Genomic DNA, 27,710 nt, shown 5'->3' on the forward strand with positions numbered 1-27,710 from the left:
GTATGCCATCCAGCCTTGGAGTTTTCCCGGACTTAAAGGCTTTAATTGCATCAAGACGTTCCTCCTCTGTAATTTGTCCTTCGCATGAGTCTTTCTGTATGGCTGTTAATTTTACACTTTTAATAGAAAAAAAATCCTTACAATTAACTTCAGTTAGTGGAAATGAAGAAGACTGAAATGAAAACATATGCTTAAAGTACTTTGCTTCCTCTTTCAAAATATAGTTTGGTGAATCATGGATCATTTGTAACAAGTTTCTGTAAACTATTTTTGGTAGCATTTCTATGTTGAAGGTAAAAAAATAATTTGTGCATATTTCCCCCTTATTCCATCTCGTTCACTTTATTTTCATAATATATTACACTTGATCTTTCTTTAATAAGTTCCTCCAGTTCATTCTGTTTTATCTCCAACTGTCACACCCTGGCTCTGGGACTCTATATGTTGAGCCAGGGTGTGTTCATTCTATGTGTCATATTTCTATGTTGGGGGTTCTAGTTGTTCTGTTTCTATGTTGGCCTGAGTGACTCCCAATCAGAGGCAACGAGTGTCAGCTGTGGCTGGTTGTCTCTGATTGGGAGCCATATTTAAACTGTCTGTTTTTCCCCTTTGTGTTTGTGGGTTCTTGTTCCAGTTGGTTGTGTTTTGTACCGTGGACTTCACGAGTCGTTTGTTGTTTTGTTTATTGTCAGTATTTATCACTATAGATAAATAAACATGTTCGTTCATCACGCTGCGCCTTGGTCCTCCTCTCTTCCATACGACGATCGTGACACCAACTTTTCTGTGCCTTTATGGTACAGTTTTTATTGCTTCTATCTGTACTGTTAGTTCCTTTGTTAATATGAACTATTTTGACCTAAATAGTTTTGTTTTGAGGATTGAATTGCAAGGCCTCTAAAGACACATTTGAAAGTGTCCCATACAATAAGGGGATCTGCTGTACCTACTGTATGTTTTCTCAATCAGCTTTAACTGTATGTGCACTCGTAAATCAGGTTATTTCTCGAGTTGGGCTCTGGGATATAACAGCCGTTGAGTATCTGATTTTATGGTGGATTGTGGAGGAGGGGGGTTGAGTGTGTTGGAGTATGTGAGTATGTGCATGTGTGCTTGTCTGGCATCTGTTGTGGGGGGGGGTGGGGATGTTTTGGGGGAGGGGGGGGTATGGGATGGACCACGGGAATTATTTGCTAGGATAATAATTGCGTGTCAATGAATTAAATGTAATACAATGGCAATCTGGGTTATATGTTAAAATCCTCCGCGTGAACTGCCGACATTATTACGCATATTAATTGATAATGATGGAAAATAGGATAAGCATAATTTTTTTTAAATAGTTATATAGATATATATAGAGGTGAAAGCATTGGAAATGCTTTTGGCGGTTAATCTGCTTCTGTTTTGTGGGTGGCACTGTGTGCTGTTTTCGATGGATGTGTCCTGGCCTCTCGGGGCCGTAGGGATCCGGAGGGACGTGGGTGGGATGCTGATCACTGGGATGACGGCTCAACTTGGGATGGGGAGGGGCTTTAGCGGGGGAATTAGTGGAGAACAATTGAAGGGTTACTCCGTAGCAATGCAAATATCACGGTACAGCTATATGGACACTCAATCATTACGGTATTTTTTATTGGTAAATTTACAAACATATATAATGATAAATAGACTTGAAACTTGTATTTCATTATGGTGTATGGTGAAATAAGTATAGCCAGTTAGAATTGTAATGGCTTAGCTGATAATAACAAAAGAAGAACAATATTTACATGGGCTCAAAGAGAAGGAATATAATATCTATTGTATACAGGAAACTCATTCAACAATTCGAGATGAAGTAGCATGGAAAAAAGAATGGGGGGGGGGAAATATACTTCTCCCATGGGCAAAGAAATTCAAAAGGGGTGATGATATTAATGAATAGTAATTTCGATCCGAATGTGCAAATTATCTAAATAGATACACAAGGTAGATGGATTATTTTAAATATGCTATTGGACCATAAACAGATATGGCTCATTAACCTTTACGGACCAAATAATGATGATCCAAAATTCTTTGACAATATATATAATAAATTATCAACCCTGCAAGCAATTCAAGACAATATTATTATGGTGGGGGATTATAATACTGTTTTAAATAGCTCAATGGACCGTAAAGGAAATCACACCACAAACAATCACCCACATGCTCTTAAGGAAATTGTGAATGTCATGGATACATTAGAACTAGTAGATACAGTGGGGGAAAAAAGTATTTAGTCAGCCACCAATTGTGCAAGTTCTCCCACTTAAAAAGATGAGAGAGGCCTGTAATTTTCATCATAGGTACACGTCAACTATGACAGACAAATTGAGAGAAAAAAATCCAGAAAATCCCATTGTAGGATTTTTAATGAATTTATTTGCAAATTATGGTGGAAAATAAGTATTTGGTCACCTACAAACAAGCAAGATTTCTGGCTCTCACAGACCTGTAACTTCTTCTTTAAGAGGCTCCTCTGTCCTCCACTCGTTACCTGTATTAATGGCACCTGTTTGAACTTGTTATCAGTATAAAAGACACCTGTCCACAACCTCAAACAGTCACACTCCAAACTCCACTATGGCCAAGACCAAAGAGCTGTCAAAGGTCACCAGAAACAAAATTGTAGACCTGCACCAGGCTGGGAAGACTGAATCTGCAATAGGTAAGCAGCTTGGTTTGAAGAAATCAACTGTGGGAGCAATTATTAGGAAATGGAAGACATACAAGACCACTGATAATCTCCCTCGATCTGGGGCTCCACGCAAGATCTCACCCTGTGGGGTCAAAAAGATCACAAGAACGGTGAGCAAAAATCCCAGAACCACACGGGGGGACCTACTGAATGACCTGCAGAGAGCTGGGACCAAAGTAACAAAGCCTACCATCAGTAACACACTACGCCGCCAGGGACTCAAATCCTGCATTGCCAGACGTGTCCCCCTGCTTAAGCCAGTACATGTCCAGGCCCGTCTGAAGTTTGCTAGAGTGCATTTGGATGATCCAGAAGAGGATTGGGAGAATGTCATATGGTCAGATGAAACCAAAATAGAACTTTTTGGTAAAAACTCAACTCATCGTGTTTGGAGGACAAAGAATGCTGAGTTGCATCCAAAGAACACCATACCTACTGTGGCGCATGGGGGTGGAAACATCATGCTTTGGGGCTGTTTTTCTGCAAAGGGACCAGGACGACTGATCCGTGTAAAGGAAAGAATGAATGGGGCCATGTATCGTGAGATTTTGAGTGAAAACCTCCTTCCATCAGCAAGGGCATTGAAGATGAAACGTGGCTGGGTCTTTCAGCATGACAATGATCCCAAACACACCGCCCGGGCAACGAAGGAGTGGCTTCGTAAGAAGCATTTCAAGGTCCTGGAGTGGCCTAGCCAGTCTCCAGATCTCAACCCCATAGAAAATCTTTGGAGGGAGTTGAAGGTCCGTGTTGCCCAGCGACAGCCCCAAAACATCACTGCTCTAGAGGAGATCTGCATGGAGGAATGGGCCAAAATACCAGCAACAGTGTGTGAAAACCTTGTGAAGACTTACAGAAAACGTTTGACCTGTGTCATTGCCAACAAAGGGTATATAACAAAGTATTGAGAAACTTTTGTTATTGACCAAATACTTATTTTCCACCATAATTTGCAAATAAATTCATTAAAAATCCTACAATGTGATTTTCTGGAATTTTTTTTCTCATTTTGTCTGTCATAGTTGACGTGTACCTATGATGAAAATTACAGGCCTCTCTCATCTTTTTAAGTGGGAGAACTTGCACAATTGGTGGCTGACTAAATACTTTTTTTCCCCACTGTATATGGAGGCTTAAATATACTGATCTAGTGAGATATACATGGCGGAGACTGAATCAAGCTAGTCGTCTTGACTTCTTTCTTATCTCATTCTCGTTGGCACCAAAAGTAAAAAAAAGTGTTGATAGGGGACAGAATGCGGTCGGACCATCATATAATAAGCATATACATTACTCTTACTGAATTTCCACGTGGGCGAGGATATTGGAAATGTAATCAAAGCCTATTGGATGATAATTTATTTATAATTAGAACAAAGGAATTTATAACTGACTTTTTCCAACATAACATAGGTACAGCGAATCCCCTTATTGTATGGGACACCTTTAAATGTGCCTTTAGAGGCCATGCAATTCAGTACTCATCTCGAAAACAAAAGCAATTTAGGTCAAAAGAGTTTATACTAAGAAAGGAAATAGAAAGTCTAACAGAACAGATAGATGGCAATGAAAACTGTAACATAGAGGCTCAGAATAAATTAGAGGAAAAACAAAAATAAATGGAGAAACTTATTCAAGAAAGATCAAGTGTAATATATTATAAAAATAAAGCAAACTGGATGGAATATGGGGAAAAATGCACAAAATTCTTATTTAATCTTCAACATAGGAATGCTACCAAAAATAACTTTATGAAACTGGTTACAATTGACGGAGTCACCCATAATTCAACAAATGATATTTTGAAGGAAGAAACAAAGTACTTTAATCATATGTTTTCTTTTCAGTCGCCTCCATCTCCTCTAACTGAAGCTAATTGGGATGGGGAGGGGCTTTAGCGGGGGAATTAGTGGAGAACAATTGAAGGGTTACTCCGTAGCAATGCAAATATCACGGTACAGCTATATGGACACTCAATCATTACAGTATTTTTTATTGGTAAATTTACAAACATATATAATGATAAATAGACTTGAAACTTGTATCTCATTATGGTGTATGGTGAAATAAGTATAGCCAGTTATAATTGTAATGGCTTAGCTGATAATAACAAAAGAAGAACAATATTTACATGGCTCAAAGAGAAGGACTATAATATCTATTGTATACAGGAAACTCATTCAACAATTCGAGATGAAGTAGCGTGGAAAAAAGAATGGGGGGGGGAATATACTTCTCCCATGGGCAAAGAAATTCAAAAGGGGTGGTGATATTAATGAATAGTAATTTCGATCCGAATGTGCAAATTATCCAAATAGATACACAACGTAGATGGATTATTTTAAATATGTTATTGGACCATAAACAGATATGGCTCATTAACCGTTACGGACCAAATAATGATGATCCACAATTCTTTGACAATATATATAATAAATGATCAACCCTGCAAGCAATTCAAGACAATATTATTATGGTGGGGGATTATAATATTGTTTTAAATAGCTCAATGGACCGTAAAGGAAATCACACCACAAACAATCACCCACATGCTCTTAAGGAAATTGTGAATGTCATGGATACATTAGAACTAGTAGATATATGGAGGCTTAAGTATACTGATCTAGTGAGATATACATGGCGGAGACTGAATCAAGCTAGTCGTCTTGACTTCTTTCTTATCTCATTCTCGTTGGCACCAAAAGTAAAAAAAAGTGTTGATAGGGGACAGAATGCGGTCGGACCATCATATAATAAGCATATACATTACTCTTACTGAATTTCCACGTGGGCGAGGATATTGGAAATGTAATCAAAGCCTATTGGATGATAATTTATTTATAATTAGAACAAAGGAATTTATAACTGACTTTTTCCAACATAACATAGGTACAGCGAATCCCCTTATTGTATGGGACACCTTTAAATGTGCCTTTAGAGGCCATGCAATTCAGTACTCATCTCGAAAACAAAAGCAATTTAGGTCAAAAGAGTTTATACTAAGAAAGGAAATAGAAAGTCTAACAGAACAGATAGATGGCAATGAAAACTGTAACATAGAGGCTCAGAATAAATTAGAGGAAAAACAAAAATAAATGGAGAAACTTATTCAAGAAAGATCAAGTGTAATATATTATAAAAATAAAGCAAACTGGATGGAATATGGGGAAAAATGCACAAAATTCTTATTTAATCTTCAACATAGGAATGCTACCAAAAATAACTTTATGAAACTGGTTACAATTGACGGAGTCACCCATAATTCAACAAATGATATTTTGAAGGAAGAAACAAAGTACTTTAATCATATGTTTTCTTTTCAGTCGCCTCCATCTCCTCTAACTGAAGCTAATTGGGATGGGGAGGGGCTTTAGCGGGGGAATTAGTGGAGAACAATTGAAGGGTTACTCCGTAGCAATGCAAATATCACGGTACAGCTATATGGACACTCAATCATTACAGTATTTTTTATTGGTAAATTTACAAACATATATAATGATAAATAGACTTGAAACTTGTATCTCATTATGGTGTATGGTGAAATAAGTATAGCCAGTTATAATTGTAATGGCTTAGCTGATAATAACAAAAGAAGAACAATATTTACATGGCTCAAAGAGAAGGACTATAATATCTATTGTATACAGGAAACTCATTCAACAATTCGAGATGAAGTAGCGTGGAAAAAAGAATGGGGGGGGGAATATACTTCTCCCATGGGCAAAGAAATTCAAAAGGGGTGGTGATATTAATGAATAGTAATTTCGATCCGAATGTGCAAATTATCCAAATAGATACACAACGTAGATGGATTATTTTAAATATGTTATTGGACCATAAACAGATATGGCTCATTAACCGTTACGGACCAAATAATGATGATCCACAATTCTTTGACAATATATATAATAAATGATCAACCCTGCAAGCAATTCAAGACAATATTATTATGGTGGGGGATTATAATATTGTTTTAAATAGCTCAATGGACCGTAAAGGAAATCACACCACAAACAATCACCCACATGCTCTTAAGGAAATTGTGAATGTCATGGATACATTAGAACTAGTAGATATATGGAGGCTTAAGTATACTGATCTAGTGAGATATACATGGCGGAGACTGAATCAAGCTAGTCGTCTTGACTTCTTTCTTATCTCATTCTCGTTGGCACCAAAAGTAAAAAAAAGTGTTGATAGGGGACAGAATGCGGTCGGACCATCATATAATAGGCATATACATTACTCTTACTGAATTTCCACGTGGGCGAGGATATTGGAAATTTAATCAAAGCCTATTGGATGATAATTTATTTATAATTAGAACAAATGAATTTATAACTGACTTTTTCCAACATAACATATGTACAGCGAATCCCCATATTGTATGGGACACCTTTAAATGTGCCTTTAGAGGCCATGCAATTCAGTACTCATCTCGAAAACAAAAGCAATTTAGGTCAAAAGAGTTTATACTAAGAAAGGAAATAGAAAGTCTAACAGAACACACCATAGTGCCCTCTAAGCTCATCACTAAGCTAAGGATCCTGGGACTAAACACCTCCCTCTGCAACTGGATCCTGGACTTCCTGACGGGCCGCCCCCAGGTGGTAAGGGTAGGTAACAACACATTTGCCACACTGATCCTCAACACGGGGGCCCCTCAGGGGTGCGTGCTCAGTCCCCTCCTGTACTCTCTGTTCACCCATGACTGCATGGCCAGGCACGACTCCAACACCATCATTAAGTTTGCCGACGACACAACAGTGGTAGGCCTGATCACCGACAACGATGAGACAGCCTATAGGGAGGAGGTCAGAGACCTGGCCGTGTGGTGCCAGGACAACAACCTCTCCCTCAACGTGACCAAGACAAAGGAGATGATTGTGGACTACAGGAAAAAAAAGAGGACTGAGCACGCCCCCATTCTCATCGACGGGGCTGTAGTGGAACAGGTTGAGAGCTTCAAGTTCCTTGGTGTCCACATCACCAACGAACTATCATGGTCCAAACACACAAAGACAGTCGTGAAGAGGGCACGACAAAGCCTATTCCCCCTCAGGAGACTGAAAAGATTTGGCATGGGTCCTCAGATCCTCAAAAAATTCTACAGCTGCACCATCGAGAGCATCCTGACTGGTTGCATCACCGCCTGGTATGGCAACTGCTTGGCCTCCGACCGCAAGGCACTACAGAGGGTAGTGCGTACGGCCCAGTACATCACTGGGGCCAAGCTTCCTGCCATCCAGGACCTCTATACCAGGCGGTGTCAGAGGAAGGCCCTCAAAATTGTCAAAGACTCCAGCCACCCTAGTCATAGACTGTTCTCTCTGCTACTGCACGGCAAGCGGTACCGGAGTGCCAAGTCTAGGTCCAAAAGACTTCTCAACAGCTTCTACCCCCAAGCCATAAGACTCCTGAACAGCTAATCATGGCTACCCGGACTATTTGCACTGCCCCCCCACCCCATCCTTTTTACGCTGCTGCTACTCTGTTAATTATTCATGCATAGTCACTTTAACTCTACCCACATGTACATATTACCTCAACTACCTCAACTAGCCGGTGTCCCCGCACATTGACTCTGCAACGGTACCCCCCTGTATATATAGCCTCCCTACTGTTATTTTATTTTACTTCTGCTCTTTTTTTTTCTCAACACTTTTTTTGTTGTTGTTTTAGTTTTATTTTGTTAAAAATAAATGCACTGTTGGTTAAGGGCTGTAAGTAAGCATTTCACTGTAATGTCTGCACCTGTTGTATTCGGCGCATGTGACCAATAACATTTGATTTGATTTGATTTGAGAACAGATAGATGGCAATGAAAACTTTAACATAGAGGCTCAGAATAAATTAGAGGAAAAACAAAAATAAATGGAGAAACTTATTCAAGAAAGATCAAGTGTAATATATTATAAAAATAAAGCAAACTGGATGGAATATGGGGAAAAATGCACAAAATTCTTATTTAATCTTCAACATAGGAATGCTACCAAAAATAACTTCATGAAACTGGTTACAATTGACAGAGTCACCCATAATTCACCAAATGATATTTTGAAGGAAGAAACAAAGTACTTTAATCATATGTTTTCTTTTCAGTCGCCTCCATCTCCTCTAACTGAAGCTAATTGTAGAGATTTTTTTTCTATTGATAATGTCAAATTAACAGCCACACAGAAAGACTCATGTGAAGGTGAAATTACAGAGGAGGAACTTCTGGATGCAATTAAAGACTTTAAGTCTGGGAAAACTTCAGGGTTGGATGGCATACCAGTCGAGGTATACCTAACCTTTTTTGATATACTAAGAGGACCGTTATTAGCATGTTTTAACCACTCCTATGTAAATGGTAGATTATCTGACACTCAAGAAGAAGGTCTGATCTCATTATTACTAAAACAGGATACAAGTGGAAAATATAAAGATCGAGTCCATTTACAAAATTGGAGGCCCCTTACACTTCAGTGTTGTGATGCTAAAATTCTAGCAAAATGTATAGCGCATAGAATTAAAAAGGTATTGTCGGATATTATTCATTCTAATCAGACAGGTTTTTTACATGGAAGATACATTGGAGACAATATAAGGCAAGTATTGGAAACAATAGAACACTATGGAAAATATGGGAAACCAGGCCTGCTATTCATAGCAGATTTCGAAAAGGCATTTGATAAAGTTCGACTGGGGTTTATATATAAATGCCTGGAGCATTTAACATGTATAGTAACCCTAGGTGTAAAATAGTAAATAATGGCTATTTCTCAGAAAGTTTTAAACTGTCAAGAGGAGTGAAACAGGGTTGTCCACTATCGGCAAATCTATTTATTGTGGCCATCGAGATGTTAGCTATTAAAATCAGATCCAATAATAATATCAGAGGATTAGAAATCCAGGGCTTAAAAACAAAGGTGTCATTGTACGCTGATGATTCATGTTTTCTTTTAAATCCACAACTAGAATCCCTCCACAGCCTCATAGAAGATCTAGATACATTTTCTAACATCTCTGGATTACAACCAAATTATACAAATGTACTATATTACGTATTGGATCACTAAAAAATAATATTTTTACATTACCATGTAGTTTACCAATAAAATGGTCTGATGGTGATGTGGATATACTCGGAATACATATCCCAAAGGAAATAAATGATCTCACTTCAATACATTTTAATAGAAAGTTAGCAAAAATAGATAAGATCTTACTACCATGGAAAGAAAAATACCTGTCAATTTGTGGAAAAATCACCCTGATTAACTCTTTAGTATTATCCCAGTTTACCTATTTGCTTATGGTCTTGCCTACGCCTAGCAAACAGTTTTTTAAATTATATGAGAAAAAAATATTAATTTTATTTGGAACGGCAAGCCAGACAAAATTAAAAGGGCATATTTATATCATGAATATGAATTCGGAGGACAGAAATTATTAAATATTAAAGCATTAGACCTATCACTAAAAGCTTCAGTCATACAAAAGTTATACTTAAATCCGAACTGGTTCTCAAGCAAATTAGTAAGATTGTCTCACCCAATGTTCAAGAAAGGCCTTTTTCCCTTTATTCAGATTACAACAACTCATTTGCAGTTATTTGAAAAGGAAATCATCTCCCAAATATCCCTATTTCTAAAACAAGCCATAGAAAGTTGGTTGCAATTTCAATTTAATCCTCCAGAAACGACAGAACAAATAATGCAACAAATATTGTGGTTAAATTCAAATATACTAATTGACAAAAAAACTTGAATGTTTAAAAAAAGGTATAATCTTCATAAATGATATCATCGGTAGGACTGGTGGAGTTATGTCGCACATGCAGCTAACAAAAACATATGGAAATGTCTGCTCTACCCAAAATTACAACCAAATAATTGCAGCCTTACCGCAAAAGTGGAAGAGGAAAGTGGAAGGGGGAGAAAGTAAGGAACTTGTCTGTCGGCCTTGCATTAAAGAACATAATTGGTTAAGGAAAACTGTGATAAATAAAAAAGTATATCAGTTTCACTTAAGGACCAAAGGATTGACAGCCGTCCCATAATAGATTGCAAAATAGTTGGGAAGAGATTTTTGACGTACCGATCCCATGGCATAGTGTTTATGAACTGACACGCAAAACGACACCGGATTCAAAAATTTGAATCTTTCTATTTAAATTATTATATACAATTCTTGCTACCAATATAATGTTATTTATATGGGGGATACAATCTTCCCAGCTCTGCAGATTTTGCTGTGAAGAGACAGAATCATTAGATCATTTGTTTTGGTTCTGTCCATTTGTAGCTTGTTTTTGGACACAGGTCCAGGAATGGCTAAAGGATTGCAATATTTACCTGGAGCTAACCTTGCAGATAGCATTACTGGGTGATCTGAAAAGTCATAGTCAATCGATCAATAATATAATAATACTTTTAGCAAAAATGTTTATTTTTAATTCACAATCTGTAGAAGCAATGAGAATAGAAAGGTTCAGAACTTTTGTAAAACATCACAGTACGGTTGAAATATATATGGCAAATAGAAATCCTATATGGATGGTGTTAAGAGATAGATGGGAGGTATTGAATAGAGTTGAAGGATGGGACTAATAACAAATAACAACAAATAATAACAAAGATAGCTAATAATGTAAGCATACTGTGTCCATAATAAGTATATAGGTTGTATGTTGGGAGCTTTTGGGAAAGAGCACAGTTAGAAAGATATGGCATATAGAAGCAAACCGGATAGACATCATGAAAATGATCGGAGAGGTTGAGAGTAGAAGAAGTTCAGGAGCAAAAAAAAAGTATATATATATATATACACACTGCTCAAAAAAATAAAGGGAACACTTAAACAACACAATGTAACTCCAAGTCAATCACACTTCTGTGAAATCAAACTGTCCACTTAGGAAGCAACACTGATTGACAATACATTTCACATGCTGTTGTGCAAATGGAATAGACAACAGGTGGAAATTATAGGCAATTAGCAAGACACCCCCAATAAAGAAGGGGTTCTGCAGGTGGTGACCACAGACCACTTCTCAGTTCCTATGCTTCCTGGCTGATGTTTTGGTCACTTTTGAATGCTGGCGGTGCTTTCACTCTAGTGGTAGCATGAGACGGAGTCTACAACCCACACAAGTGGCTCAGGTAGTGCAGCTCATCCAGGATGGCACATCAATGCGAGCTGTGGCAAAAAGGTTTGCTGTGTCTGTCAGCGTAGTGTTCAGAGCATGGAGGCGCTACCAGGAGACAGGCCAGTACATCAGGAGACGTGGAGGAGGCCGTAGGAGGGCAACAACCCAGCAGCAGGACCGCTACCTCCGCCTTTGTGCAAGGAGGAGCAGGAGGAGCACTGCCAGAGCCCTGCAAAATGACCTCCAGCAGGCCACAAATGTGCATGTGTCTGTTCAAACGGTCAGAAACAGACTCCATGAGGGTGGTATGAGGGCCCAACGTCCACAGGTGGGGGTTGTGCTTACAGCCCAACACCGTGCAGGACGTTTGGCATTTGCCAGAGAACACCAAGATTGGCAAATTTGCCACTGGCGCCCTGTGCTCTTCACAGATGAATGCACGTTCACACTGAGCACGTGACAGACGTGACAGAGTCTGGAGACGCCGTGGAGAACGTTCTGCTGCCTGCAACATCCTCCAGCATGACCGGTTTGGCGGTGGGTCTGTCATGGTGTGGGGTGGCATTTCTTTGGGGGGCCGCACAGCCCTCCATGTGCTCGCCAGAGGTAGCCTGACTGCCATTAGGTACCGAGATGAGATCCTCAGACCCCTTGTGAGACCATATGCTGGTGCGGTTGGCCCTGGGTTCCTCCTAATGCAAGACAATGCTAGACCTCATGTGGCTGGAGTGTGTCAGCAGTTCCTGCAAGAGGAAGGCATTGATGCTATGGACTGGCCCGCCCGTTCCCCAGAACTGAATCCAATTGAGCACATCTGGGACATCATATCTCGCTCCATCCACCAACGCCACGTTGCACCACAGACTGTCCAGGAGTTGGCGGATGCTTTAGTCCAGGTCTGGGAGGAGATCCCTCAGGAGACCATCCGCCACCTCATCAGGAGCATGCCCAGGCGTTGTAGGGAGGTCATACAGGCACGTGGAGGCCACACACACTACTGAGCCTCATTTTGAGTCGTTTTAAGGACATTACATCAAAGTTGGATCAGCCTGTAGTGTGGTTTTCCACTTTAATTTTGAGGGTGACTCCAAATCCAGACCTCCATGGGTTGATAAATTTGATTTCCATTGATCATTTTTGTGTGATTTTGTTGTCAGCACATTCAACTATGTAAAGAAAAAAGTATTTAATAAGATTATTTCATTCATTCAGATCTAGGATGTGTTGTTTAAGTGTTCCCTTTATTTTTTTGAGCAGTGTATATAATATAATTATTGTAAAATTAACTGTGTCCATAAGGTGTAGATAGTAAGTATAGACCGGAAGTAGAGGCCTGGGCATTGTTGTTCACTAATTTACTCCAAGTAGGGAAAGGATGGCGGGGTTGAAAAGTAATAAAGGGGAGTATATATATAAAAAACATGGGGGATTGGAAGTGATGCAGACAATTACATTGATAGAAGATACAATCTATCTGCAATATTAAGCTGATCCATCCCCCAGAAAAAACGAAAAAAAAAAACGAAAAAAAAACGATGTGTAGTTGATTTTATTCCGCCACTGTGTGACTGTTGTCTTTTTGTTGTCACAGCCTTATTGTATATCACGGTGGCGTATGAACGAATGGGTTATAGAGCAAACAACGCAATTATCACAACATAGGTTGCAATATGGCTTTTTTACTGGTTTGGCTTTCTCAGTGATTTTACACACACACCGCTACTGTTTTTATGAGGACATTGACTAATCCAAATCAGCTCCTGGACTAAAGTGTATCTGATCCTGCAAGTGCCAGCTGACAATAGAGAGTGTGAGAACGGTATCATCTATCCTACAAGTGCCAGTAGAAAAGAGAGAGTGAGAAGGGTATCTATCCTGCAAGCGCCAACATAGAAGAGTGTGTGAGAAGGGTATCAAGGCTTGTGCCACACCCATAGGGACTCACTGTGATTGTCTGGGCTGTGTAGCTGCAGGTATTGGATGTCCTTGCTGTGTAGCTGGGTGTTGAGCTTCTGTAGCGAGTTGTCTCTCTGTCTCAGAGCAGACTCCAGATCCACGATATGCTCCACGTGCTTCTCCACTAGACTGGTCTAGGATCAGATACAGAAACACAAACACATGGCATTGACAACAATATTCTGAGAAGTTGGGTAAAGCACATACAGATCTGGAATCAGACTAGTGGAAAGGTGGGTATAAGACCAAAGGCTTGTTAGTGTCCAGGTTAGGGTTTGATATATAGCATACATAATGGCAGGTTCAGGGCTTGGCAGGTGGTCTCTACAACCAACCTCTTTCGGACACTTGATCTAAGATAATTTGGAACACATGCAAAATACTGAGACTGCATAGTGTTGCTTTTCAGTTTCAGATTTTCTTGGATTTGTTTTTTGGGAAGTCATCTTGAAAGTAATCTTGGGCATCTCTGCTTCATTGGGCTTCAAGTTGACTTATAACCAGGTAGAACACAGGTGGGGGTAGAACCATGGCCACAATCATAAGAGACCCCCTACTGATATAGGGGTTCTGAACAGCTGCTTAAGGTTAAGTAAGGCTCCAGACAGTCGTCATTGTAGCTTAGTGCTCAATAAATAATACGTTCCTAGAAAGTTTTAATATGAATATTTAAGATCATGATATGGATGTTAAAAAAGCATTTGGGGATCATTTGGGGACATATTGTAGATGGATGGATGGAGGGAGGGATGGAGGGAGCAAGGGATGCAGGGATGGAGTAGTGGATGGATGGGAGTGTGGAGAGATGCAGGGATGGAGTAGTTGATGGATGGGGGGTGGAGGGATGCAAGGATGGAGTAGTGGATGGATGGGAGTAGTGGATGGATGGGAGGGTGGAGGGATGCAAGGATGGAGTAGTGGATGGATGGGAGGGTGGAGGGATGCAGGGATGGAGTAGTGGATGGATGGGAGGGTGGAGGGATGCAGGGATGGGGTAGTGGATGGATGGGAGGGTGGAGGGATGCAGGGATGGAGTAGTGGATGGATGGGGGGGGTGGAGGGATGCAAGGATGTAAGGATGGAGTAGTGGATGGATGGGAGGGTGGAGGGATGCAAGGATGGAGTAGTGGATGGATGGGAGGGTGGAGGGATGCAGGGATGGAGTAGTGGATGGATGGGAGGGTGGAGGGATGCAGGGATGGAGTAGTGGATGGATGGGGGAGTGGAGGGATGCAGGGATGGAGTAGTGGATGGATGGGGGGGTGGAGGGATGCAAGGATGGAGTAGTGGATGGATGGGAGGGTGGAGGGATGCAGGGATGGAGTAGTGGATGGATGGGAGGGTGGAGGGATGCAAGGATGGAGTAGTGGATGGATGGGAGGGTGGAGGGATGCAGGGATGGAGTAGTGGATGGATGGGGGGGGTGGAGGGATGCAAGGATGGAGTAGTGGATGGATGGGAGGGTGGAGGGATGCAACGATGGAGTAGTGGATGGATGGGAGGGTGGAGGGAGGGATGCAGGGATGGAGTAGTGGATGGATGGGAGGGTGGAGGGAGGGATGCAGGGATGGAGTAGTGGATGGATGGGGGGGTGGAGGGATGCAAGGATGGAGTAGTGGATGGATGGGAGGGTGGAGGGATGCAGGGATGGAGTAGTGGATGGATGGGGGGGTGGAGGGATGCAGGGATGGAGTAGTGGATGGATGGGAGGGTGGAGGGATGCAAGGATGGAGTAGTGGATGGATGGGAGGGTGGAGGGATGCAGGGATGGAGTAGTGGATGGATGGGAGGGTGGAGGGATGCAGGGATGGGGTAGTGGATGGATGGGAGGGTGGAGGGATGCAGGGATGGAGTAGTGGATGGATGGGGGGGGTGGAGGGATGCAAGGATGGAGTAGTGGATGGATGGGAGGGTGGAGGGATGCAGGGATGGAGTAGTGGATGGATGGGGGATGGGGGATGCAGGGATGGAGTAGTGGATGGATGGGAGGGTGGAGGGATGCAAGGATGGAGTAGTGGATGGATGGGAGGGTGGAGGGATGCAGGGATGGAGTAGTGGATGGATGGGAGGGTGGAGGGATGCAAGGATGTAGTGGATGGATGGGAGGGTGGAGGGATGCAGGGATGGAGTAGTGGATGGATGGGAGGGTGGATGGATGCAAGGATGGAGTAGTGGATGGATGGGAGGGTGGAGGGATGCAGGGATGGAGTAGTGGATGGATGGGGGGATGGTGGGATGCAGGGATGGAGTAGTGGATGGATGGGAGGGTGGAGGGATGCAGGGATGGGGTAGTGGATGGATGGGAGGGTGGAGGGATGCAGGGATGGAGTAGTGGATGGATGGGGGGGTGGAGGGATGCAGGGATGGAGTAGTGGATGGATGGGAGGGTGGAGGGATGCAGGGATGGGGTAGTGGATGGATGGATGGGAGGGTGGAGGGATGCAAGGATGGGGGATGCGGGATGGAAAATGGATGGGTGGAGGGATTAAGGGTGGAGGGATGCAGGGATGGAGCTATTCGATGTCTCTGACCATTTTGTCCAGGTCTCTCTGGAGGTTGTTCTTCTCCATGTGGATCTTCTCATAGGCCTGGATCACATCCTCCAGCTGCTCCTCGCGCTCTTTCCTCTTCTGGAGCTGAGAGAGGGAGAGAGGGAAAGAGAGAGTGAGAAAGAGAGAGAGAGAGGGAAAGAGATGGAGAGAACGATAGAGAGGGAAAGAGAAAGACAGAAAGAAAGAGAGAGACAAGGAATTAAATGATCGAAGAGCCAGTCCCAATTTCCTGTTTTGATTAATTTCACTGTTGAAACTTATTTTTTAGAAGCAAAACAAATAAACTTGTTCTATTGGAGTTAGTTTCTTTTCTAATGCTTCTCTCAGTCTGAAGCCTGAAGAAATACTCCATAATGATCCTTATGCAGGACACAAAAATAACTTCAGACAGTGCCTATGTGTCTCCCAGACAGTCTAGACAGCCATTACATGTATTTCCATTCCAGCAATTACTTTTAACATTGAGACAAGAAAGTTTGCAACAATAGTATCTTGATGACTTTTACACCCACAGATCAAGGCCGTATTCATCAAGCATCTCAGAGTAGAATCAGGCCCCGCTGACCATATAATCATATTAATTATTATCTAAAAGGCCAACCTGTTCCCATATCAGCACCCCTACTCTGAGACTCTTTATGAACATGGGTCCTGTCTGATGTCAAAGTCATAGACACTCAATACTGTTAATGATATCCAGTGACTGAAGTGGGAGACATGGTGGACAAATGGATAGATGACTGAGGAAGAAGACAAATGAATAAGATGAAGGTGGAAACTAAGGAGGGTTTGGGGGTCACTGGAGGAAACGCTGACAAAGAGAGGGGAACTGAAAGAATCTGATAAAAAACAGAGAGAAAGAAAATCAGAGAGAGAGAGGGAGAGAAAAAGAGACAGAAAAAAGAGACAAAGAGAGCGAGAGCGAGAGAGAGAGAGAGAGAGAGAGAGAGAGAGAGAGAGAGAGAGAGAGAGAGAGAGAGAGAGAAAGAGCGAGAGAGAGAGAGAGAGAGAAAGGGGCAGAGAGAGAGCGAAAGAGCACGCGAGAGAGAGAGAGAGAGAGAGAGAGAGAGAGCGAAAGAGCGCGCGAGAGAGAGAGATAGAGAGAGAGAGAGAGATAGAGGGGGGGGGAGAGGTCCAGAGAGAAAGAGGGAGAGAGAGAAAGACAAAGACAAAGTCACAAAAAAAGAGAGAGGGAAAGAGAGAAAGTGACTTAGGACAAAGAGAGATATGACAATACAAGATGCTTGAGCAGAGGAGTATCCAGCAGAAGCGTGTCTATGGTAACACATTGAATCCAAGGTGAGCCAGGCAGTCAACCTCGTGACTAAGAGGAGTGGAGACGGATTACACTTGAAGCAGACTCGCTCGCTACCCTCCTAGCTGTGTGGATAGCAACCGTGGTGCAACCTAGGTGGAAGCCACTGTTTCAGGTTGGCAGGGGAAGCAAAGATTGCCTTGACAGTGTATGGAGCTTGCTCCTCCACACCGCTCCCCCTCTCCGCACCCTTACTCTCCTCTGCTCTCCTGCCTCTCCTTCCTCCCTCTCAGCAATAGACAAAGTGATTAACAGTACAGTGCATTCGGAAAGTATACAGACCCCCTTATTCTAAAATGGATTAAATAAATACAAATCCTCATCAATCTACACACAATACCCCATAAAGATAAAGCAAAAACAGGTTTTTAGAAATGTTTGCAAATGTATTAAAAATAAAAAACAGAAATATCTTATTTACATAAGTATTCAGACCCTGTGCTATGAGACTCAAAATTGAGCTCAGGTGCATCCTGTTTCCAGCTATCATCCTTGAGATGTTTCTACAACTTGATTGGAATCCACCTGTTGTGTCGAGGCACAGATCTGGGGAAGGGTACCAAAACATTTCTGCAGCATTGAAGGTCCCCAAGAACACAGTGGCCTCCATCATTCTTAAATGGAAGAAATTTGGAACCACCAAGACTCTTCCTAGAGCTGGCCGCCCGGCCAAACTGAGCAATCGAGGGAGAAGGGCCTTGGTCAGGGAGGTGACCAAGAACCCGATGGTCACTCTGACAGAGCTCCAGAGTTCCTCTGTGGAGATGGGAGAACCTTCCAGAATGACAATCATCTCTGCAGCACTCTACCAATCAGACCTTTATGGAAGAGTGGCCAGACGGAAGCCACTCCTCAGTAAAAGGCACATGACAGCCCGCTTGGAGTTTGCCAAAAGGCACCTAAAGGACTCTCAGACCATGAGAAACAAGATTTTCTGGTCTAATGAAACCAAGATTGAACTCTTTGGCCTGAATGCCAAGCATCTGGAGGAAACCTGGCACCATTCCTACAGTGAAGCATGGTGGTGGCAGCATCATGCTGTGGGGATGTTTTTCAGCAGCAGGGCTTGGGAGACTAGTCAGGATCGAGGGAAAGATGAATGGAGCAAAGTACAGAGAGATCCTTGATGAAAACCTGCTCCAGAGTGCTCAGGACCTCAGACTGGGGCGAAGGTTACCCTTCCAACAGGACAACGACCCTAAGCACACAGCCAAGACGACGCAGGAGTGGCTTCAGGACAAGTCTCTGAATGTCCTTGAGTAGCCCAGCCATAGCCTGGACTTCAACCCGATGGAACGTCTCTGGAGAGACCTGAAAATAGCTGTGCAATGACGCTCGCCATCCAACCTGACAGAGCTTGAGAGGATCTGCAGAGAAGAATGGGAGAAACTCCCCAAATACAGGTGTGCCAAGCTTGTAGTGTCATACACAAGAATAATCAAGGCTGTAACCGCTGCCAAAGGTGCTTCAACAAAGTACTGAGTAAAGTGTCTGAATACTTATGTAAATGTCATATTTCCGTTTTTAATTTGTCATAAATGTGCAAAAATTTCAAAATACCTGTTTTTGCTTTGTCATTATGGGGTATTGTGTGTAGATTGATGAGGGTAAAAAACAATTTCATCCATTTTAGAATAAGGCTGTAACGTAACGAAATGTGGAAAAAATCAAGGAGTCTGAATACTTTCCAAATGCACTGTATAAGTTGTTCAGGGAAGAATAGAGTAGTTAATACGTTTTATAGCTAGTGGAAACACCGCTATAGCAATGTTTACACTGTGTACTCGTTCACAAACTACTGCCTGCACGCACGCACTTATAGTGGGGAAAAAAAGTATTTAGTCAGCCACCAATTGTGCAAGTTCTCCCACTTAAAAAGATGAGAGAGGCCTGTAATTTTCATCATAGGTACAAGTCAACTATGACAGACAAAATGAGAAAAAAAATCCAGAAAATCACATTGTAGGATTTTTTATGAATTTATTTGCAAATTATGGTGGAAAATAAGTATTTGGTCAATAACAAAAGTTTCTCAATACTTTGTTATATACCCTTTGTTGGCAATGACACAGGTCAAACGTTTTCTGTAAGTCTTCACAAGGTTTTCACACACTGTTGCTGGTATTTTGGCCCATTCCTCCATGCAGATCTCCTCTAGGGTGAGATCTTGCGTGGAGCCCCAGATCGAGGGAGATTATCAGTGGTCTTGTATGTCTTCCATTTGCTAATAATTGCTCCCACAGTTGATTTCTTCAAACCAAGCTGCTTACCTATTGCAGATTTAGTCTTCCCAGCCTGGTGCAGGTCTACAATTTTGTTTCTGGTGTCCTTTGACAGCTCTTTGGTCTTGGCCATAGTGGAGTTTGGAGTGTGACTGTTTGAGGTTGTGGACAGGTGTCTTTTATACTGATAACAAGTTCAAACAGGTGCCATTAATACAGGTAACGAGTGGAGGACAGAGGAGCCTCTTAAAGAAGAAGTTACAGGTCTGTGAGAGACAGAAATCTTGCTTGTTTGTAGGTGACCAAATACTTATTTTCCACCATAATTTGCAAATAAATTCATTAAAAATCCTACAATGTGATTTTCTGGAAAAATTATTCTCAATTTGTCTGTCATAGTTGACGTGTACCTATGATGAAAATTACAGGCCTCTCTCATCTTTTTAAGTGGGAGAACTTGCACAATTGGTGGCTGACTAAATCTTTTTTTCCCCACTGTATTCTGAAAACCAAAAACATCTACCTAAAAAGGGAGTCTACAGTACCTGCTAATAGTGGTACGTTTTCACAGTTCTCAAAATCATCCTGTGATTTTACTTGCCACGGGAAGGAAATTATAAATACTGCATTGTAGGTGGGATTAAATTAAGCCCCAGGTGTTTTCTCAGTCTCACCTCGTGGGTGAGGGCGTTGACTCTCTGCTGCAGGTTGCTCTTCTCTGACTTTAGTAGAGCTGTCTCCTTGGACTCAAAGCTGCAGTAGGAGTTCCTGTCCTCCCCAAACTCACTGATCATAGGGAACTGGAGAGGGAGAGAGGAGCATGACATTATCTATAATTCGTACGATACAAGTCTTGTCTTTTTCCCCACACATTCTCCATACATAAGTGTAAAATAATCTTTCAATCTTGTTAGACATTACTCTCATAACTCCTATATTGTTCGAGAAATACAGAGAAAATCAGAGCACAGAGCAACAGCATAGAGTGAGTTGAGCATCTGTTTAGTTGGGGAAACTCATGATCCAAACACACCAAGACAGTTGTGAAGAGGGCACGACAATGCCTATTCCCCCTCAGAAGACTGAAAAGATTTGGCATGGGTCCACAGATCCTCAAAAAGTTATACAGCTACACCATGAGAGCATCTTGACTGGTTGCATCACTGCTCGGCCTCCGACTGCAAGGCGCTACAGAGGGTAGTGCGTATGGCCCAGTACATCACTGGGGCCAAGCTTCCTGCCATCCAGGACCTCTATACCAGGCGGTGTCAGAGGAAACCTTAAATATTGCCAAAGACTCCAGCCATCCTAGTCATAGACTGTTCTCTCTGCTACCGCACGGCAAGCGGTACCGGAGTGCCAAGTCTAGGTCCAAAAGGCTTCTTAACAGCTTCTACCCCCAAGCCATAAGACTCCTGAACATCTAATCAAATGGCTACCCGGACTATTTGCATTTTTATTATTTAAGCTGCTGCTACTCACTGTTTATTATATATGCATAGTCACTTTACCCCTACCTACATTTACATATTACTTCAATTACCTCGACTAACCGGTACCCCCGCACATTGACTCGGTACCGGTAGCCCCTGTATATAGCCTCGTTATTGTTATTTTATTGTTACTTTTTTATTTTTTTTACTTTAGTTTATTAGGTAAATATTTTCTTAACTCTTATTTTTCTTAACACTGCATTGTTGGTTAAGGGCTTGTAAGTAAGCATTTCATGGTAAGGCCTACACCTACTGTATTCGGCGCATGTGACAAATACAATTTGATTTGATTTGATCTCACACAAAGAAGGGACAATACATGTTATATAATATAACCAGAAATCACATGATGGTTCCATCTTAATGCACATCTCTCTTTTGGAGTGCCTAAATTTGACTGACTTAAATTATCCAATGATATTGATGTGAAGACCAAACAGACATTTTCCATTTAGAGAAACACCTCTTTCTACTTAGACTGAATTAGCAGAGCGTGTTGGAGCTCTGGAAGTAACACTTCTGGGCCACTCAGTCTTCACACTGAGACACCAGCCACTCTAAACTCTCTACTCGTCAGCCACCTTAGTTTTAGCCGGCCTTAAAGTTGGAGAACATTTTCCAACATTTTCATATCTGCAACTCAGATTCAGACCAACTAAATCCTAACATTTGTGCAATTTTGGAAAGACCAATCGCATTATCTTGCATGTGGGCTGGCCAGCTATTCAATTTCTTCTGTCACAAGAGACTAATTCAGTACTAACCAAATCAATCCATTTTTTGGGGGTGATTCAAACTGAACAAACTGTTCCTTTAATAAATAATGTATAACCATTCAACCGCACTGCAACCTTGTGGCAAAGCCTTGAGTGCCAGCTGCTCTATAATGGACAGGTGTGTTAGTGAGTGACTGAACGTACACACATCTGGGGAGGCAGGACAGACAAAACAAGCAATCTTGAGGTCTCTCTCTCTCTTTCAGCCATTACATTTTAGTCATTTAGCAGATGCTCTTATCCAGAGCGACTTACAGTTAGTGAGTGCATACATTTTCATACTGGCCCCCCGTGGGAAACGAACCCACAACCCTGGCGTTGCAAGCACCATGCTCTACCGACTGAGCTACAGGGGACCATCTCACATCTCCCTCTCTCTTCCCTCTATCCCTCCACCCCTCTCTCTCTCCATCCACTGTTCTCTCTCTCTCCTCTCTTTCACCCCATCTGCAGCGTGTCACGATCGTCTACCAATGAGGAGGACCAAGGCGCAGCGTTGAATGCGAACATTTTATTTTATCAAGATGATCACACGATCAAAACAACAAAAACGAAACGTGACGTCCCTGGTTACATAAACCAACAAACACGGAACAAGAAACCACAACACAAAGTGAAAAGACCGATAGTTAAATATGGCTCCCAATCAGAGACAACCAGCTGTCACTCGTTGCCTCTGATTGGGAGTCACTCAGCCCAACATAGAAAATCAAACATAGAATACACACCCTGGCTCAACATAACATTGTCCCCAGAGCCAGGGCGTGACAGTACCCCCCCCCTAAAGGCGCGGACTCCGACCGCGCCAACTAAATCCCACAGGGGAGGGACCGGGTGGGCACTCCGCCTTGGCGGCGGATCCGGCTCCGGGCTGGCGACGCGCACCGTACACTTGGTGCGAGGGGCTGGAACAGGCCGGACCGTACTGGGGACACACACCACTGGCTCTACCTCGGGATCTGGAACGGGCCGGACCGGACTGGTAACACACCCCAGTACCTCTCGCCGTGCCTCTACATCCTCCATCCCCTCTTCGACCAGTGGACCCCGTAACCTGGCGGCCTCCTCTGGCAACCTGCTGGGCCGCTCTATCGCGGCCTCCTGCTGGTCCGACGTCGTGAGCCCCCCCCTAAAAATTTTCTGGGGGTCTCTCCTCCCCGTGGGCCAGGCCTCCATCGTTCTCGCCAGACTCTCACCCCACTGCTCCAAAGTCCAACCTCTCTCCTCTTCTCTTGGCTTGGCCCAGTCGAGACTCCTACTCAACTGCTCCCAAGTCCATCCTCTCTCTTCTTCACGCTGCTTGGTCCTGTTATGGTGGTTTCTTCTGTCACGATCGTCTACCAATGAGGAGGACCAAGGCGCAGCGTTGAATGCGAACATTTTATTTTATCAAGATGATCACACGATCAAAACAACAAAAACGAAACGTGACGTCCCTGGTTACATAAACCAACAAACACGGAACAAGAAACCACAACACAAAGTGAAAAGACCGATAGTTAAATATGGCTCCCAATCAGAGACAACCAGCTGTCACTCGTTGCCTCTGATTGGGAGTCACTCAGCCCAACATAGAAAATCAAACATAGAATACACACCCTGGCTCAACATAACATTGTCCCCAGAGCCAGGGCGTGACAGTACCCCCCCCTAAAGGCGCGGACTCCGACCGCGCCAACTAAATCCCACAGGGGAGGGACCGGGTGGGCACTCCGCCTTGGCGGCGGATCCGGCTCCGGGCCTGATCCCCACTCCCTCTCCAACCCCCCAAAGTACCCCTGGTCCGGTCTGGCCCCGCTGGCCGGAGCCGGACTGACGATACGCACCCCTGGCTTGGTGCGTGGAGCAGGAATGGACCGGACTGGGCTGGCGACGCGCACCACAGACTTGGTGCGGAGAGCAGGAACGGGCCGGACAGGGCTGACGAAACGCACCACAGACTTGGTGCGGAGAGCAGGCACGGGCCGTGCCGGACTGATGACGCACACCACTGGCTTGGTGCGGGGAGCTTGGATGGGCCGGACTGGGCTGGCGACGCACCCCGTAGGCTTGGTGCGTGGTGCAGGGACTGGCCGGGCTGGGCTGGCGACGCACACCGTAGGCTTGGTGCGGAGAGCAGGAACGGGCCGGACAGGGCTGACGAAACGCACCACAGACTTGGTGCGGAGAGCAGGCACGGGCCGTGCCGGACTGATGACGCACACCACTGGCTTGGTGCGGGGAGCTTGGATGGGCCGGACTGGGCTGGCGACGCACCCCGTAGGCTTGGTGCGTGGAGCAGGGACAGGCCGGGCTGGGCTGGCGACGCGCACCGTACACTTGGTGCGAGGGGCTGGAACAGGCCGGACCGTACTGGGGACACACACCACTGGCTCTACCTCGGGATCTGGAACGGGCCGGACCGGACTGGTAACACACCCCAGTACCTCTCGCCGTGCCTCTACATCCTCCATCCCCTCTTCGACCAGTGGACCCCGTAACCTGGCGGCCTCCTCTAGCAACCTGCTGGGCCGCTCTATCGCGGCCTCCTGCTGGTCCGACGTCGTGAGCCCCCCCCTAAAAATTTTCTGGGGGTCTCTCCTCCCCGTGGGCCAGGCCTCCATCGTTCTCGCCAGACTCTCACCCCACTGCTCCAAAGTCCAACCTCTCTCCTCTTCTCTTGGCTTGGCCCAGTCGAGACTCCTACTCAACTGCTCCCAAGTCCATCCTCTCTCTTCTTCACGCTGCTTGGTCCTGTTATGGTGGTTTCTTCTGTCACGATCGTCTACCAATGAGGAGGACCAAGGCGCAGCGTTGAATGCGAACATTTTATTTTATCAAGATGATCACACGATCAAAACAACAAAAACGAAACGTGACGTCCCTGGTTACATAAACCAACAAACACGGAACAAGAAACCACAACACAAAGTGAAAAGACCGATAGTTAAATATGTCTCCCAATCAGAGACAACCAGCTGTCACTCGTTGCCTCTGATTGGGAGTCACTCAGCCCAACATAGAAAATCAAACATAGAATACACACCCTGGCTCAACATAACATTGTCCCCAGAGCCAGGGCGTGACACAGCGTTCTACCCCACATTACAGTCCCCATGCCAGGAGGGACAGCTCAGAGAGTTAATCAATCAAATTTTAAATCAAATGTTATTTATAAAGCCTTTTTTTACATCAGCAGATGTCACAAAGTGTATATACAGAAACCCAGCCTAAAACCCCAAACAGCAAGCAATGCAGATGTAGAAGCACGGTGGCTAGGAAAAATTCCCTAGAAAGGCAGAAACCTAGGAAGAAACCTAGAGAGGAACCAGGCTCTGAGGGGTGGCCAGTCCCCTTCTGGCTGTGCCGGGTGGAGATTATAACAGTACATGGCCATTAAGGCCAGATTTTTCTCCAAGATGTTCAAATGTTCATGGATCTGCTGCACCCGCTGTGTTCCTCCACACCACTACTCTGCTACTCCAAGCACATAGAGAGCATGGGTGACACATCGCTGACTCAGCACAATGCCACCACTGATGGGATACAGAGACCCTCGTCCCTCACACACAACATGCAACAGCGGTAGTCGTCAATATAGGGAATATGGAAGCTAGATTAGCCAGTAAGTGAGACTTATTCCACTCCTCTAACTCCTATTCCAGGAGTTTTTCCTGCCCAGAAAAATCTCAGAGCTCTCTCTAAATAGAGTTTAGAGTATTTCCTGGTCAAGTCACATGGTCAGGATCAGGAAAAGCTCATATGCCAATCGGCTCTTTGGCCTACCTTGATCTCGTAGATCTTGAGCTTCCTCTTGATACCGCTGTTCTCTCTCTCCAGGCCCGCCAGCCGTGTCTTGATGTCCTGGTAGGCGGTAATGAGGGTGAAGTGGGAGACGGAGTACAAATCATCAGGGAGGGACGAGGAGGACCAGCCCACGTCGCCACAGCTGTCCTCATTCAAGCCCTCGCCACCTCCCAGCAGCCTCAGCTCACCACCGAATAGAGACTCCATCGCTCAGAGCCTCAACCTGCCAGGATAGAATGAGAGAGAGAGAGAGAGAGAGAGATGATTAGTCTGAAGATACAGTATGTAGATACAGTATGTGTGGTGTGGGGCCAAGAGTTTTTTTCCTGACCATATTTCCTGAAAAGGAACAACTCTGGACCCTAGTTATAGTCTGTGAAAGGGTTAACGTGTCTCAGTCTTAAGGGCAATCGTGCAGCAGGAGGCAAAGTTAAAGGCGCAAAATCTGGTGTAGGTTTATTCAATAACAGGTGCTACAAAATGAAGGAGGGTAAAATATTTACAAAACCCCTCACAAAAGTACAAAAACACAACAACAAAAAACCAAACACTGAAAGGGTCCATAAAGCACTAGTCCTAAGCAGGCATTCCTGCCAGTACAACTCACTTAGCAAAGGTGGGTGTACCAGGCTCTGAGCACCCTCCCCATGAGCAATTCTAAAACTAGCAAAAACTACAGACTTCACCTAAACACAGGGATATAGAACTGTCCCCCATGACCACACCTTTCAACATACCAATGTGGCCCACAATCTAGGTGGACAAATGTAAAAAGATATAAACAAGCAAAAACACCAAAATACAATATTCTCATAACCATGTCTAAAGCAGACAGGATAAACATCATTAACTAATAGAGTACTCATAACAACAATTGCGTCGCTAATTACATGCATACAGTGCATTCGGAAAGTATTCAGACCCCTTGACTTTTTCCATATTTTGTTACGTTACAGCCTTATTCTAAAATGGAGTAAATATTTTTTTCCCCCTCATCTATCTACACACAATACCCCATAATGACAAAGCAAAAACAGGTTTTTAGAGATTTTAGCAAGAAAAATAAATGAAATACCTTATTTACATAAGTATTCAGACCCTTTGCTATGAGACTCGAAATTGAGCTCAGGTGCATCCTGTTTCCATTGATCATCCTTGAGATGTTTCTAAAACTTGATTGGAGTCCAGCTGTGGTAAATTCAATTGATTGGACATGATTTGGAAAGGCACACACCTGTCTATATAAGGTCCCACAGTTGACAGTGCAGGTCAGAGCAAAAACTAAGCCATGAGGAATTGTCCGTAGAGCTCCGAGACAGGATTGTGTCGCGGCACAGATCTGGGGAAGGGTACCAAAACATTTCTGCGGCATTGAAGGTCCCCAAGAACACAGTGGCCTCCATCATTCTTAAATGGAAGAAGTTTGGAACCACCAAGACTCTTCCTAGAGCTGGCCGCCCGGCCAAACTGAGCAATCGGGGGAGAAGGGCCTTGGTCAGGGAGGTGACCAAGAACCCAATGGTCACTCTGACAGAGCTCCAGAGTTCCTCTGTGGAGATAGGAGAACCTTCCAGAAGGACAACCATCTCTGCAATACTCTACCAATCAGGCCTTTATGGTAGAGTGGCCAGACGGAAGCCACTCCTCAGTAAAAGGCACATGACAGCCCGCTTGGAGTTTGCCAAAAGGCACCTAAAGGACTCTCAGACCATGAGAAACAAGATTTTCTGGTCTAATGAAACCAAGATTGAA

General features: G+C 43.7%; 1 protein-coding gene across 1 annotated transcript in view; it reads right to left on the minus strand.

Annotated features, from left to right (window-relative positions):
• The window catches only part of LOC311100448 (TANK-binding kinase 1-binding protein 1-like), a gene marked incomplete at both ends in the record, with an annotated part of 52,285 nt that extends 26,120 nt beyond the window's left edge, over positions 1–26,165 (minus strand). The window contains 4 exons of the mRNA XM_084141370.1: positions 13,804–13,948; positions 16,346–16,450; positions 20,578–20,703; positions 25,938–26,165. Coding sequence (XP_083997496.1) covers positions 13,804–13,948; positions 16,346–16,450; positions 20,578–20,703; positions 25,938–26,165 — 604 coding nt within the window. The remainder of the gene's footprint in view (positions 1–13,803; positions 13,949–16,345; positions 16,451–20,577; positions 20,704–25,937) is intronic.
• Positions 26,166–27,710: the final 1,545 nt, after the last annotated feature.

This window comes from Coregonus lavaretus (genome assembly GCF_964263955.1).
Source record: "Coregonus lavaretus genome assembly, chromosome: 25".
Lineage (NCBI taxonomy): Eukaryota > Metazoa > Chordata > Actinopteri > Salmoniformes > Salmonidae > Coregonus > Coregonus lavaretus.